The sequence below is a fragment of the Canis lupus genome, chromosome 3 (assembly GCF_003254725.2).
Source record: "Canis lupus dingo isolate Sandy chromosome 3, ASM325472v2, whole genome shotgun sequence".
In the NCBI taxonomy this organism is placed as follows: domain Eukaryota; kingdom Metazoa; phylum Chordata; class Mammalia; order Carnivora; family Canidae; genus Canis; species Canis lupus.
In genome coordinates, this window is record NC_064245.1 from 28545268 (window position 1) to 28560502 (window position 15235).

Genomic DNA, 15235 nt, shown 5'->3' on the forward strand with positions numbered 1-15235 from the left:
CCATTCATTTTTATTACCTCTTTAAATATGTTTATCCAGAGTTATCAATAATCATAAATAACTGTATTCTCATCTTGTTCTGTTTTTTTCCAACAGACAAAATTGCTTACCCAGTACATATTAAATCTCGGCAAGTATGATCAAAACTACGATATCAGAGACCGTACAAGATTTATTAGGCAGCTTATTGTTCCGAATGAGAAGAGTGGAGCTTTAAGTAAATATGCCAAAAAAATATTCCTAGCGCAAAAACCTGCACCACTGCTTGAATCTCCCTTTAAAGGTATTATTATCAGAATATAATTGCAGAATGTGTTAACTAAAAAATTAAGACAGTATGCCCCCTAATACATTTTAAATTTATCTGTTAAAAATATAAATGATTAACCTATATAAGTATATAAGGATGGTATACTTCCTACTTATCTGTTCTTTAGAGCACCTTTATATTAAAGTTTATATTTTTATACACCTTATTTACCTAAATAATTTCATTCTTATGATTTTATTTTTATTCTTACTAAACAGTTTAGCTGGATAGTAGATGAAAGCTGTGTTGTTCTGATAGACATTGACTTCATTTCTGTTTTAAGTAGACAGTTTTATTTAATAAGGAGTATAATTTTTACCTTAATAGTGAGTTGTTACTAATTAAATATTCAATGTACAGTAACAAAACTTTTCTGGGGAGAATTATTTCCTAAAAATATCCCTTTAAATTTACTTTTTTTTTTTAATTTACTTTTTAAAGATCAAAGTTGACTTATTTTTCCCAGCTTTTAAAAAGAATGATTATTTTATTAGTTTTAACAAGTAGCCATCAGAGTTAAAATCAAACAATTATATACCTTGGTTTTCATTTTGTTTCTTATTTAATTGTTGGTGATAAAAAGCAGTTCAGTTTTGTAGAAAAACTATTAAAATTCTGGATGTGTTTGTGCTAAGACATGTATATGGATTGTTTAACTGTGCTGTCATTCTTAATATTCACAGTAAAGTAATTTTTAGAGAAGCTACATTTCAGAGCAACACCTCTAAACACACTGACTGATTAGCTTTTTTATTGACCATTATGGGAGAGATTATTGTAATCTATGGACTGAAATCAGTTTTTTGACCTATGAAGAGCTTCCTAGTTTATATTTATTCCTTGACATTTGAGGTAATATGCCAATTACCTTGAGCTCTGATGAGGATTGTTCTCTGTTATATAGAGCTCATATTGTTTATTTTGTATTTTCCTCTATTTTAATAGATAGGGATCATTTCCAGCTTGGCACTTTATCTCATACTCTCAATACTAAAGCTATCGGGTACCTGGAATTATCTAATTGGCCAGAGGTGGCGCCGGACCCATCAGTTCGAAATGTAGAAGTAATAGAGTTGGTAAGTTGACCTTTCTGAAATTAATTTTGTCAAGCAGTGGGAGATTCAAGAATAACTATTGTTTTATATAAAAGCTTTTTTGGGTGGTTGAAAATTGAAAATTGTTCCGGTATTTCTAAATGTAATGTGTTAGATATATCTTGCTGTTATGGGAACTGAATATTGTAGTATTCCTATGTCATTGTACATGTACTTGTTCTTTTTCTTCAAGGAAATAGAGAATTGAATTCCCTGCATCAGTGCCACCCACATTTTTGGTATTGCATTTTTAGCTGTGTAGATTCAATTTCTAAGGTATTTAGTCTCATTGGATTGAGTTTTTTCTACTTTGTTTAGAGAATCGTAAGCTTCTTGTCAATATTTATCTAAATAATTTTTGCTGTTCTCTTCCAGAAAAACCATACAAAGTGTTCTTCCAGATTTTTTGATGAACCTGTTTTAAGTGAAGCCTAAACGTAAAAAGGTTGCATTGTGTACAAAAAATGTCCTCAGAGAAGGTCATAACTAAAATGAATAATATGTTGCTTTTACATTTAAAAAGTAAAAGCTCTCTAAATAAATACTCTTTTCCTAGATCTTTAAAAAAAATGCTGGCTACTAAAATAAGAGAATTAATGTTCTTTGCTAATATTTTTCTTTCTTACATGAACAAGAAAAGACAAGGGTCTTCTGATTGTCTTTAAAAATTGATTATGTGAAATATATCTGGTACTTTTTAGAGTTAATAAAAAAGAACAATTAGGTATTACATTCTAGGTGCTTTTCTGACCGAAAAGATGTATCGAACTAGGATTCAAATAACCAAAGTTCTTTACCACTAATTCCTCTGGGAAAGTCAGTTAACCTCCTTGCCTATTAAATTTTCCATATAAAAAGGAAGTCTTTGTTACTTTAAATAGAAAAGTTTCTACAACAGGCCTAGCCATGTAATTTGGTCCTTTTGAGAAATACGTTTCTCTTAACTATTCAAACTTATCCTGGCTTTGAAGCATGGTCAGAAACAATAACTATTATTGGCTCTGTTTAGCAAACCCTGGCAGTGTACTTTGATAATGTTTTGCACACATTATCTTGTTTAAACCTTATAACAACTGTAAATGATGGTTATTGTTATTCCGATTTTACAGATGAGGAAACCAGGGTTCAGAGAACTTAAGTTGCTCAAGCTCATGTAGTTAGTAAGTGATGGAACTGGGATTCTAACCCAGTTCAGAGTCCACTGTTCTTGCTGTCACTTACTGCATTTTATTACGTAACATGAGGAGAGGAAGCTTGAGCTCATTTGCAGATCTGTGCTATTCTTAGTACTTGGCACTGTCATTTTTATGTCGTGGCGAAGTATCTCTATTTAGAGGTTATTAAACAAATGTGAAAGTTATTAAAATTAATTGTATGTCCATTCCTCCTTGAAACTAAGTTTGTTGTTTTTTACTCAGATATACATACTCTTACACACTCTTTAAAGATTGCTTATTTGTGCAACTTTGTGTCAGATGCTAGAATACAGAGAAATTTTCTTTGTTTTGATTCCTTCCAAAGACTGAATCTTTCTCCTGATTTCTTATTATTCCTGCTCATTGTTTTGTGGTCCTGTCCTTTTCCATTGTTGGGTACATAATGTTTTGGCACACAGAGAAACATCCTTTTATCCTCCCTCCACTTAGATGCTGTCCTTCCTCCTTGTGGCCCCATCCACCAAAAAAATTTAAAAATAAAACAGTTTATCTTCCCAGATATTTTTTCTTTTTTCTTTTTTAAAAAATTTTATTTAATCATGAGAGACACAGAGAGAGAGAAGCAGAGGGAGAAGCAGGCTCCATTCAGGGAGCCTGACGTAGGACTTGATCCCAGGACTCCAGGATCACACCCTGGTCCAAAGGCAGGTGCCAAACCGCTGAGCCACCCAGGGATCCCTATTTTCCCAGATATTGATAGCAATGCTCTGCAATTTAATTTGGTTTCAGCAGTATCCTTGTATTGGCTGATGGATTGGTTGGTTGGCTGGCTTTTTCCATTGTCTTGTGCTCTTCTAAGCATAACTACCTCACAGGGACAATACTTAACCTATTTTCTTACGCTCATTTCACCTATCCAGTTCAACAGAAACAAGTTGATTTCTTTTTCATTTTGCTGACTGCATTCTAATAATTGGCAACTTACTATGGAGAATGATTAAAACTGATGGAACCTGGTTGAAGAAAACTGTCCCCATCCATTGATAACTATGCAAAAAGCAGTTTTAATCTACCGGTCTTTAGACATTTTGGATTAAAATTACACTATAAGAGATGTTAAGTAGGTATAAAAATAATATACATAGTTTTATTATCAAATGCAGCTGCAACAGTGCTGAAAGTAGTGTTCCTTATAGTCTTTCTTGCCTCTCACTCTATCACCCTCCTGCAAAATCACATCAATGTATTTCATGCACATAATACACTGTGCTATCCTAGTTTTACCATAAAGTGATCTTACAGGGTCGCATCTCACCATTAGGAAATATAACCTAGGTTTAAATAATCTGATAGGGAACCTAGTTAAGATTGGCAGTAGAAGTCATTTAGGATTGCACACTACCATTTCCAGGATAATGGATATAACATTTGTTTATATTATGATACCAATAAGTTTTAAAGATCCTTTAGAATTTTTTTGCTAGGTTCTAGACCATCCCGCCTCTTAGAGAAAGACCATATTTTGTATATCAAATGTATTTTGCTTTATAAACACATCTACTTTTAATATTTTATTCCTCTCAGCACTTTTCAGATTAGTCCTTCACTGTTGTCTTCCTCTTCTCTTTCTCATTACTTCTTTTGCTCAGAATAATAGACTTACCATCGTCATAAAGGACCATAAAAAAGTTAAAATGTTTTTATTGCTTAAAACCTAAAACTCTATGAAGAAAGAGCTCATGGCCATGTCAAGATAATTTACCCCTTTGAGCATAGAAGCCTAATTTCCCTTATTTGTTGATTTGGTCTTACCCTGAAAGCCATCTAGTTAAGTAATTTTTTTCCACACATTGATATGGCACACTTTAATCAGGCTTCAGAAAAATATGCTTGTCTTAAGGATTTAAGAAAAAATATGACCTTCAGTGTTTACAAAATATAGGAGAACTTTGTTTATACAACAGTATCTTTATTCATACTTGGAGGACAGAGCATTTTAACATATATAAAAAGAAAGCAGTACTGCTGACCTTATGTATCTTATTCAAATATATTCAAGGAATTTTTACTTATTTTCTATTATTGTCTATATAGTAATTTTCCAGGTTATTGAAGCTTATCTTTTTAAGCAACATACCTTAAGCCCTAAAGCCCTCTAGATCAGGTCTTTACAACCCTAACTGCATTTTATAATCACATGGAGATCTTCAAACTTGTGTGAGACTTGCAGCAAACGATTTAAATCAGAATCTGTGGAGGTAAATCCCAGGTATTAGCTTTTTAAGTGTTAGTATATTTTTTGTTTGTATTAATATTTTAAAGATATTCTTAGTGATTTTAATATGCATCCACTGTTGAAGATCATTCTTAAACCTCTGTCATGTACTCTAGCAGACTGACACATAGTAGAAACTCCATTGAAAATTTGATAAATAAATGAGTCTTAACCATTTTTGACCTCTTAAAAATACAGATTTCCCTGTGTATGAAACATAATTTTTTTTGATAAATCAAGGTCACAATTATGAAAACAATTTATTTTAATGCACTGTATTAAAGTCTTTAAGGAGCTATTCACACAACTCATCATTATTGTGCCAGACACTTTTGAGATAAATCAGTGTACAAAGTATTCAAATACCCTGCTCTCCAGAAGCTGAGGTTCTGGCAGGGATAGACAATAAATTTGTAAATTGTATAGTGTGTTGGAAAGTAATAAGTGCTGTGACAAAAAAAAAAAAAAAAGCAAAGATCAGAAGTGCCTGCAATGGGGACGCCTGGGTCCCCATTGCTCAGTGGTTGGGCACCTGCCTTGGCTCAGGTCGTGATGTCGTGATCCTGGGATCCAGGACTGAGTCCCACATCAGGCTCCCTATTGGGAGCCTGCTTCTCACTCTGCCTCTGTCTCTTTCTCTCCCTCAGTCTGTGTCTCTCATGAATAAATAAATCTTTTTTTTTTTTTTTTTTTTTAAAAGAAGTGCCTGCAATGGGAGGTTGGAATTTTTAAATAGGGTAGTCCTCTCCAAGGTGACTTTTGTGCAAAGACTTGAAGGAAGTGGAGTGAGCCATGCCGTTATTTGAGGGAGAGCATGGGAAGGGCAGTCAGCTGGGGAAGGCTGGGAAGCATGACTGAGGTGTGTGAAGGAAGAATTAGGAGGTACTGGTACAGAGTGGGCCAGAGGGAGAGCAGTGGCAGGAGGTGAGAAAGGATACACAGGCGTGGTCCTGTAGGACGAGCAGATTATTGTAACTACTGGCTTTTTTGAGTGAAATGGGAAGCTGTGGCAAGCTTTCAGACTCCAGAGAGGCTTCATCACAGACTTCGGTTTTAATTTAGTCATTTTATCTCCTGTGTTGAGCAAACTTGGAGTTGGGGAATGGGGGTATGAATAGAAGCAAAACAAGCAGTTGCAGTGATCTGAGAGATGGCTCTGACCCGTGGTAAAGGACCAACTTGTCAAAAGGCTTTTTTGTGGATTAGATGTTTAGGATATGAGAGAGAGAGAGAGAAGTCAAAGATTACCCCAGGGTTTAGGCCGTTGAGGCGGTAAGGTTTGATTGCCTATACTGTTTTCAGGTGTGTGTTTATAGCTTAACCTCAGTATTTAGCTATGATCTTGCATTTCTTGTTACTGCTATGGTGTCTGCCTTTAACTGCCTTTACCTCTTCTAGAGCATATTACTTTAGTTCAGATCTCCTGCAGACCACCAAATACAAAAGTATTTAAAACTATATGTAGGGATCCCTGGGTGGCGCAGCAGTTTGGCGCCTGCCTTTGGCCCAGGTGCGATCCTGGAGACCCGGGATCGAATCCCACGTCGGGCTCCCGATGCATGGAGCCTGCTTCTTCCTCTTCCTATGTCTCTGCCTCTCTCTCTCTGTGTGTGACTATCATAAATAAATAAAAATTAAAAAAAAAACTATATGTAAAATAAGGTTGTTGTATTTAACAGAATGTGCTCTGAGATTCGAGTTCCTCTATTTAGGAGTAAAGGGGAATCAGCCTTAATGCTAGATCTTCTAATGGTTGCTTTCTCTTTTGAGACCTGCAGCTTTCTTTTGGGTTCACAATGTATTCTGAATGATTGTTTGCCAGAAGCCTGAATCCCCTAATGAGAATTCATTTGTATTTACAATTTTCCTTTTTTTTTTTTTTTTTTTTAAGCAGGCAAAAGAATGGACTCCAGCAGGAAAAGCAAAGAAAGAGAATCCTGCTAAGAAATTTTATTCTGATTCTGAGGAGGAAGAGGACTCTTCTGATAGCAGCAGTGACAGTGGTGGGGTTTACAATTTATTGAAAACACTTTGTTCACTATAGCTTATGTGCTGTGCCTCCAAAAAAAACAATAAGGCCTAGTACATAATATTCAACAAATGGGTTCAAATAAAGTTTATACTATTACTATAATGCCTATCACATGTCATTTTATATAGTTTTCTAAGTAATTTCTGATCCTTTCTCATTTGACTTTGCCTCTTGATCATCTAGCTAAGAAATGATAGAGTTGAAACAGAAACTCATGCTTTTTAAAATTCTAACCCACATTGCCTGTTATATTTATAGCATATTGAAAAACATGATTTTATATTTGATAAGCCTTTAGTGGGACCTTTAAAAGTAACTCTTCTATAAAAATGTACAGTTTATTTTAAACATTGAGTACTCTGTTCTTTATCATTTTATACTCTTTTATTTCTAAATGAACCTGTAGAAAGTAAAGCTAAAATTAATAAATGTGTGTATTATAAAGAATCAGAGGTAAAATGATTAGGACACCATATACAATGAAAGAATGCTAAACAGGAAGGATTTAGAAGTGCTGCATTTTAGTTATGCCAACCAAATAAGGCACTTGCCTTTGTCTTTTTCTGTTTAATGCAGAGGCAAAGTTAGATGCTTTTAAGGCCCTTCAGTACTAAAATTCTTTGAGCAGTTTGTGTAATGAAAGATACATTGGAGTTACTTTCTAGCGCTCTTTTTAACAATTAACCTAAGAGACATATCTGACCCAAGATCAAAGACACCTTTTTCTTCTATAACTTTTTCCTTAAAGAAACCAGAGCTCTTCACTATTGCTTGGTCATCCATTACTTACTCTAAGGTAATTCATTCACTTTTTCCTCAGTTTCCCCTATCAAAATCTTTGTTTCCTGTATCTGATAAATTAATCTGTGATGTATCACATTCTGAAATGATAGGTCAAAAATGGAGAATATACTTCAATGTAGAGTGTTAATGCTAAAAAATAGGGAATTTTAGAAATAAGATCATTAGGAAAGATCTGTTTGTATAATTAAAAGTGTACCATATGGATATTTATTCATAAGCTCCTATCTGTTCATAGGCTAACTTTTTAAAATACATACTTGAAATACCCTATTTAGACTTCATGGATTGATCTGAGTATGTGGCAGTTGTTCCACTCTAGCTACTGGAGGAAACGGTATCTTTTCTCATTAGAGATTATGAGATGATTTTCCCCGTGAGCACGTCTTCTAGAGGATAAACAAATTTCCTCAAGGATTTTACTAACTTTGACATAAAATTAATGCTGAATGAAAACTTGTTCACTTTTCAAGAAGGTGGGGAAGATGTTACTAACCTGAAAATTGAAGTTGGTTCCTGAAGCAAACTGAACCCAGACTCCTTTGAAACTCCCATGTAATTAACATAAGAAAGTAGCTTAGAAGCTATCATTCTTTTCATTACTTATGGGGTAGGTCAGTTATCTGAGTTAATACATACATGTGCACAGCTTTCATATCACAACAAATTTAAAATATCCTGTTCAGTTTTATAAAATTTGGGTAAGGTAAATTTTGCTCTTGTAGAAGCTGATGATAATGAATGCCTTTCCATGTGGCAGGCACTGTTGTGTCCTAATCACCTTTACATGTTTCAAATCCTTAAATCTTCACAACAGCTCTGTAGCTAGTATTATTGTCATCATTGCTGGAAAGGAAACTAAGACCCAGAGAGGTTGAATAACTTGCTCAGTCTTAGAACTTGTAAGTGGCAAAGCTAGGATTTGAACCCAGAGATTCCTACTTGAAAACCCATGCTTTTAACTACTATATGCTATTCCAAAGGAATATGGGTAATCCTAACTTTTCACTGTGTGATGCATAAATCAATCCTCATAAAGTAGATACTATTTACCTATTGTAATATGTTCTGGCTAAGGGCCCTTCATCAGGTAGATAATAGATGGGGGAACAGTTTGTCTCCTCTTATCTAGGCTACAGCTTTATACTATAATCATTTCAAATAGTAAAAAATTATGCTTCATGTTTAAAATACACACAGATAAACTACATGTATCACTTCTGGGAAGAGTCCTAGTATGCTATAAATTGTATATAAAACATGGAAATGTATAGCTCCACAGTATAATTTTATGATCTCTTTGACCTAAGGAAAATTCCTATACTACCTGAAATAAGTAATAACTTTGTAATTAGTAATTTTATTTATTGTCTTTGAGTTGAATTTTTTACAAATGAGTCAAATGGCTCATTCCCCTCTCAAAATTTATACCTAAAAGGATTCATCTCTTGCCACCTTCTCTCAATAAAATTTCTCACCATCAGTAGAATTAAAAATTATTTCTCTATCCTTATACATTCCTTAAAAAAAAGTTTTTGCCATAACTAAATACTTAAGGATTTGAAAAATGAGATTCTCTCAAATTTAGTTTACTTAGTTCACCTTTTCTTTGCTTTTCCCCACTCACTCTCAGAGTGCCTTGTCTGTCTTTTGGAGCTCCTTACACACACTGTGGCAGGAATGTGGGTGTGGGAGGACCGAATGACAAGAGTGTGGAAATTGAGTTGAACATGTGGGGTCCAGTAATCTAAAATTCAACATCTGGTTTCATTTCTAATGAATATTGACAGTTACTTGGGTCCTTATGTATAATTAAATGGCTCTAAATCAAGAAGCATCTGGTTATATTTTTTCAGAGAGTGAATCTGGAAGTGCAAGTGGAGAACAAGACGAAGAGGGAGACAGCAGTGAGGACAGCAGTGAGGACTCCTCCAGTGAGCATAGGAGTGACAGTGAAAGTGTGTCAGAAGTAGGAGACAAAAGAACAGCCAAGAGGAACTCCAAAAGTAAAGGGAAAAGGTAATATTTTGTCATAATTTTCTTCAAAAAATATTCTGTGGCATTTTCCCCCAGGATAACATTTCCCTTTAATTTGTAAAGTAAGTGAGAAAATACATGTATTTTTACCCAAACAGATACTGAGTTTTGTAAAATTAATTAGAATACTAGTTCCCATTATTCTATAACTTACTATAGTTAGTTTTCATTTTGAACTTGAACAAATCTTTGGGTTACATTTTGAAAATTGGTATAACCTTGGAAGGCTGAGTTAAGTGATCAAGAAGTAGGTATGAAACACTTAATTACCTTTTGTAGCAATTTTGCTGAGGGCTAAAATTAAATCCTTCAACACTTTGCCATTATGTAACTAAGACAATTGATTTTTCTAAATAGTGTTATAGTAAAAAGATTATGATCCAAATATTGGAGTCAAGGGCTGTGAAGGAAGACGGTCATAAGATATTTAAGTGTTAGCGCTTTTTAAGATCTCCCATTATCAGCATTATCGTGTATTAAAGTGTCATTAAAATTTTGAGTAATTGGGGCTAATACCTTGGATTGTATGAGTCTGTTTTCCCCCTTGCTGTCAGCGAGTGGCCTCTGCAGACATGATGGCCCTTTCCCTCGGAGCCTGCCGCCCGCTCACTTGATGAGCTTGCAGCCCAGCTCAGTCGTGGCTGACAGCACTGATTGGGGCGCAGTACGCTCTCTGCTCCTTTTATTACAGACAGTAATTAAAGCAACTCGCCCTGCCACTTCCATAACAAACACAGCATAATGCCCTAATTATGACTTTATTAATTTAAGTCAGGATTTAATGATTTTAAAAGTGATTTATATTGTTTTTCCTGTTCAGAACAAATGAAATCTGTAGGTTAAATTAATACAGGCTTTTCATCATTGCAAAGTTAAAAAGCTAGTTACCAGTAAATTCTTTTCATTAGATTAACATCTGAAACTCTAAGCAGTAAGGTAAACAGTAATTACCCATCAAAATTGAGTGCTGCATAACAAAATAACACTTTTACCTTTAAAATCTTATCTTAAAAGCTGTAAGTTAAATGTATGCAGAATCATTCACTTGTTGCAGCGAAGGATTTACTTGGTTTGCAATATCCTTTGAGGGAAATTTTGTACTTCGGGTTTAATATCAGAATATCTGTGATTATAGTTCATAAAAAGTATGTTATTTCCGGGAAGGGAAAATTTTGTTCAGTGTACTCAGTATCTTTACAGGTAGCAAAAGTCAATATGCTAGAAATTTTTAATCGTGTATTCTGTTAGATTCATTGTGTGTTTTTTTCCTTCAGGAATGGAGTTTTCTCTTTGCCTATGTTTTAATTTAAAAGAATTATTTATTACACCAAAGGGAATCTCATATACATTGAAAACCTTATATTTTTAAGTACATGTTTTAACCATTGAGTTGGGAATAGTAAATTGCCATTCTTTGCTACTGGAAAAAAAAACATATTTTTTAGTCATTGAATATAATTACATGTGCTCTGAGATGTTACCATGACTTTATTTTTAATAAACAGCAATCGTATTTCCTCCACAAAAATCAATTCTAGGAAATATTGATTTCTTTCCTTGTCTCACTACTCTCTCCCCCTGTGCTTTTCTGCCTGTCTCTTAGAATTTTTTTTTCAAACTTTGCTGGTGTACCTATATGATAAGTCTTACTAAAAGCTTTATTTTTAAGTAATCTCTACACCCAACATGGAGTTTGAACTTAAAACCCTGAGGATAAGAGTTGTCTCGAGCTGTTTTGACTGAGCCAGCCAGGTGCCCCTGAATGATAATTGCTGAAAGCTACAAGCTTTAAGTGTCTTTAAAACCACCCTTTAGTAGTCATAACTATTATGATTAAATTTGAGTTTTACACTCCAAAGTATTTTTCATTTGAAAGGATCTAGTATGGTGTAGTGGGGAAAATGTGGTCTTTAGAATAAGAAGCATAACTGAGTTCAAATTCCAGTTCTGCCACTCCACGTGATGTGTCCTTGAGCAAGTTTTTTTAACTTTCCTGAATATTATAGAATAATAATACACCCAGTAAGAATATGTTGGAACATCTAAATTAGCTAATTGATACGAAGTTTCTAAAACTGCCTGACACAGTATTAAAAAAAAAAAAAAAACACACACACATGGAAAGAGAGCTAGGCCTTCAGTTTTGAGAAAATGTAGAAGACCATAAGGCATCTCTCTTTGAAAAAAGACCATTTGGCTACCTCACATATTCCCTCTCCTTGGAGAACTACCTCCCTACTTGAGACTATCCCTATTCCCTGCCTTACTCCTATTTCTCAGCTTATGTGTCTTCCTCTAGGAAGCATTCCCTAATTTGGTTAAGTTTGTTTAGATGCTCTCTCATGACACATTATACTTTATCACTTATTACTTACCATACTTTATTGTCATTGCCATCTTCTCTGTATTTTCTAATGGAATGTAGACTGTAAGGGAAACACAGAGATCGTCTATACCTTATCCTTAGCACTGACTTACTGGCAACACCTGGTGGGTGGTCCGTTAATACTTATTAAATGAATGAGTGAGTAGCATCAGCATTTAGGTTTGATCATTTGGTATTTTATTTTAAAAGTTTATATTTGATTATCTTGTATTTTTAGTAAGACTTTGCATTAGAAGAAATCTGTGTTGGGGCACCTGGGTGACTTATTCAGTTAAATATCTGCCCTAGGTTCAGGTGGTAATCCCAGGATCCTGGGATCGAGCCCCACATTGGGCTCCCTGTTCAGTGGGGAGTCTGCTTCTCCCTCTCCCTCTGCCTGCCACTCTTCTGCTTTTGTATGCTCTGTCAAATAATCTCTTAAAAAAAATCTCTTTTGATCTGGTTAGCATTTCCTCATAAACATAGTTTATGAGTCACATTTCAGAATACATGTAAATAATTTTCTTGGACAAAACAATCCATAAAGTGCAAATCTATTTTAGCAAAAGTATATGTATATTTAAATTTATGAATGAACATTTAGCATTTTGAAACAACATTTTAAAATCAGTCTTAAGTATCTTTGAAGTTGTTTCTATTAGCACCTAATATATATTCCTGGTAAATCAAACATTTAATTGTTAATTGTTTTCTACTGATATCATTTAGTGTTGTTTTATGATTTTTTGCATTTGAAGTATATGTGAGGTGGTAATATAATTGATTTTGATTGGGTTCTGATATATATACCTCTATTATTTTATTAATATGCTGTGGAATTTTAAAACCATTTTTATTGTCTTTTACATATTAAAAAATGGACTTTCAGGGAAACATATTTCTCTAGTAAAGGTTCTGATTTATAGGCAAAATGGACATATAGCTCCGATTTGCCATATAAAGGATTTAACGTTGATATTTTAAAATTTATTATCCACAGTGATTCTGAAGATGAAGAGAAAGAAAATGAAAAATCTAAAACTTCGGATTCTTCCAGCACTGATTCTAGTTCAGTAGAAGAAAGTTCATCAGATTCTGAATCAGAATCAGAATCTGAAAGTGAATCTGAATCCAAAAAAGTTACTATGGTAAGAGATTATTGCACATTACTATAATTGAAAGTAAGTGTTCTCATAGCCTTTTTCCAATTAAGAATAAATACTTTTGAAAAAGTTCTGTTGAAAATCCAGACATTGAGAAAAGAAATTTAACATTGTCACTGACAAAATAAAATACCATCTTCATTCATTCGTTTTTTTATATTAGATAATTGCTTCCTTTTTGTTAACTCAGCCCTACAGAGAAATTGGAAACCTTTTTTTTTTTTAAGATTTATTTATTTATTTTAGAGAGAAAGTAAGAACGTGGTACGGAGGGACAGAGGGAGAAGAGAATTCCAAACCAACTCTACGCTAAGTACATAACCTGACAGGGCTAGATTTCACTACCCTGAGATCACAGCCTTACCTGAAACCAGGAGCTGGTTGCTCAGCAATGCCCAAGAAACTTTTTTTAATCTCATTCTTTGCCTCTGAAGTTACAGAGCTCAGAGTTAGGAGTTAGGGCCCTTTTTATTATGAGCTAGCACGTGACAATGGAGGCTTTTGAGAAAAGGGAAATAAAAGGAAGTCACAGAAATAATATTGAGCAAGGTAATATAAATGTATATACATTATAAGAAATTGAGACAAATAATGCTTTTTAAAACCAGGTATTTGGGGTAATAGAACACTTTCAATGGTTAATAAAATTCATTAGCCCTATATTTAAAAACAAATGTAAGAATCTCTTATGAAATAGAATGATAGTGCTTTCTGATGTTCTTTTTGTAACACTGAAACCTGTCTGCCTAACAGCAAAAAATAGAAGTATAAATTGAAAAAATGTTGTTATTAATATAAAATATAATATTCATACCTATTGCATATCTTTCTGATACTTCATTTTTATTCCTTTCCTATCAAGGCATCATGTTGGTCCTGGGCTTCAAATGCAGTAGTTTCTGTAATTAAACTGTATTATCCCATATTTTGAAAATGTGGTCAAACTTTGCCTTTCACTGAATTCAGTTTTTTAACTTAATATTTTTCTCATTTATTTTTTCTATTAACTTGAATTCCTTTAATAAGTCATCTGAGTAGCCAAGGATAAAAATAAGTTCCTTGAAGTAGATAATTGCCTTCTCCCATCCAGAGATTTATTATTTAAGAATAAACATATTTTTGAAAAGAATAAGCATGTTTGAAAATTAGCTAGTTTTTGTCTTACCTTATTGCAAATATTCTTGCATATAACGAAACCCTTTTTAAACTTGAATTTATATTTAAAACTTGTGTCTATTATCTATAATCTAAGATTTCTCTTTTCCAAAAATCACATGTTAGTGATTTTTATGTTTATTATTCTGATCTCATAAAAAATGTATCATATAGTGGGTTTGACGTTGTATCATTTCCTACTTAAGTTATTTATATCAAATTATTCATTTCCTATTTATTTATTTTAAAAGTTTAAGGTGTTATTTAAAAGAGAGAAGCTTTAGAAATTGACAGTAAATACAACCCAGAATTAGAAATCAGTGTTTTAAAAAATGAGCAAACAAGAAATCAATGAATGTCAAGTGAGTAGAATTAAAGTGCGTATTAAGTGCCTATTCTTAGGGAGTTTTGTAAAAGTTGAAAAATGTAGACTTTAGTGCCTACATAGTATTAGAAGCAAAGTTTTAGAACCCCATTAGAAAGCTACAGAGGTAGCTTTCAGTTTGTTTCTTCTTTGTCAAACAATTTCAGTGAGCAATGCCTCTTAATAATTGAAAATATTTTCCTGTAGAACATCAGTATGAAATTTTAAAGTATTGGAATAATCTAATAAGACTTGAAAACTTCAGATTTTACTCACATTCTTGATAGTTTTATGTCCATGTGTTTTGTGTATATGGCTTATTTTCTCCATATTGCCTTTTCCTATCTATAATAGACAGGATTATTTGTTTTAATTTATCACTTGGAATATTCTCCACCTAGGAGCCACCATAACTATTTTTTACTATTCCTTTCTGAGTGATTTGGAATATAGTCTGCAATTACAAGTCTACCAGTTTTCTA

The 15235-nt window shown here is 33.5% G+C and overlaps 1 protein-coding gene across 7 annotated transcripts in view; it reads left to right on the forward strand.

Moving 5' to 3' along the window:
- AP3B1 (adaptor related protein complex 3 subunit beta 1) overlaps nt 1–15235 on the forward strand; it is a 264956-nt gene that overhangs the window by 157084 nt on the left and 92637 nt on the right. For 6 of the 7 annotated variants that reach the window (XM_025438344.3, XM_025438347.3, XM_049108352.1 and 3 more), the window contains 5 exons: nt 97–283; nt 1256–1386; nt 6728–6839; nt 9526–9688; nt 13072–13219. In XM_025438344.3, the coding sequence (XP_025294129.3) occupies nt 97–283; nt 1256–1386; nt 6728–6839; nt 9526–9688; nt 13072–13219 (741 nt within the window). The remainder of the gene's footprint in view (nt 1–96; nt 284–1255; nt 1387–6727; nt 6840–9525; nt 9689–13071; nt 13220–15235) is intronic. The other variant, XM_025438345.3, reaches the window with a different exon arrangement.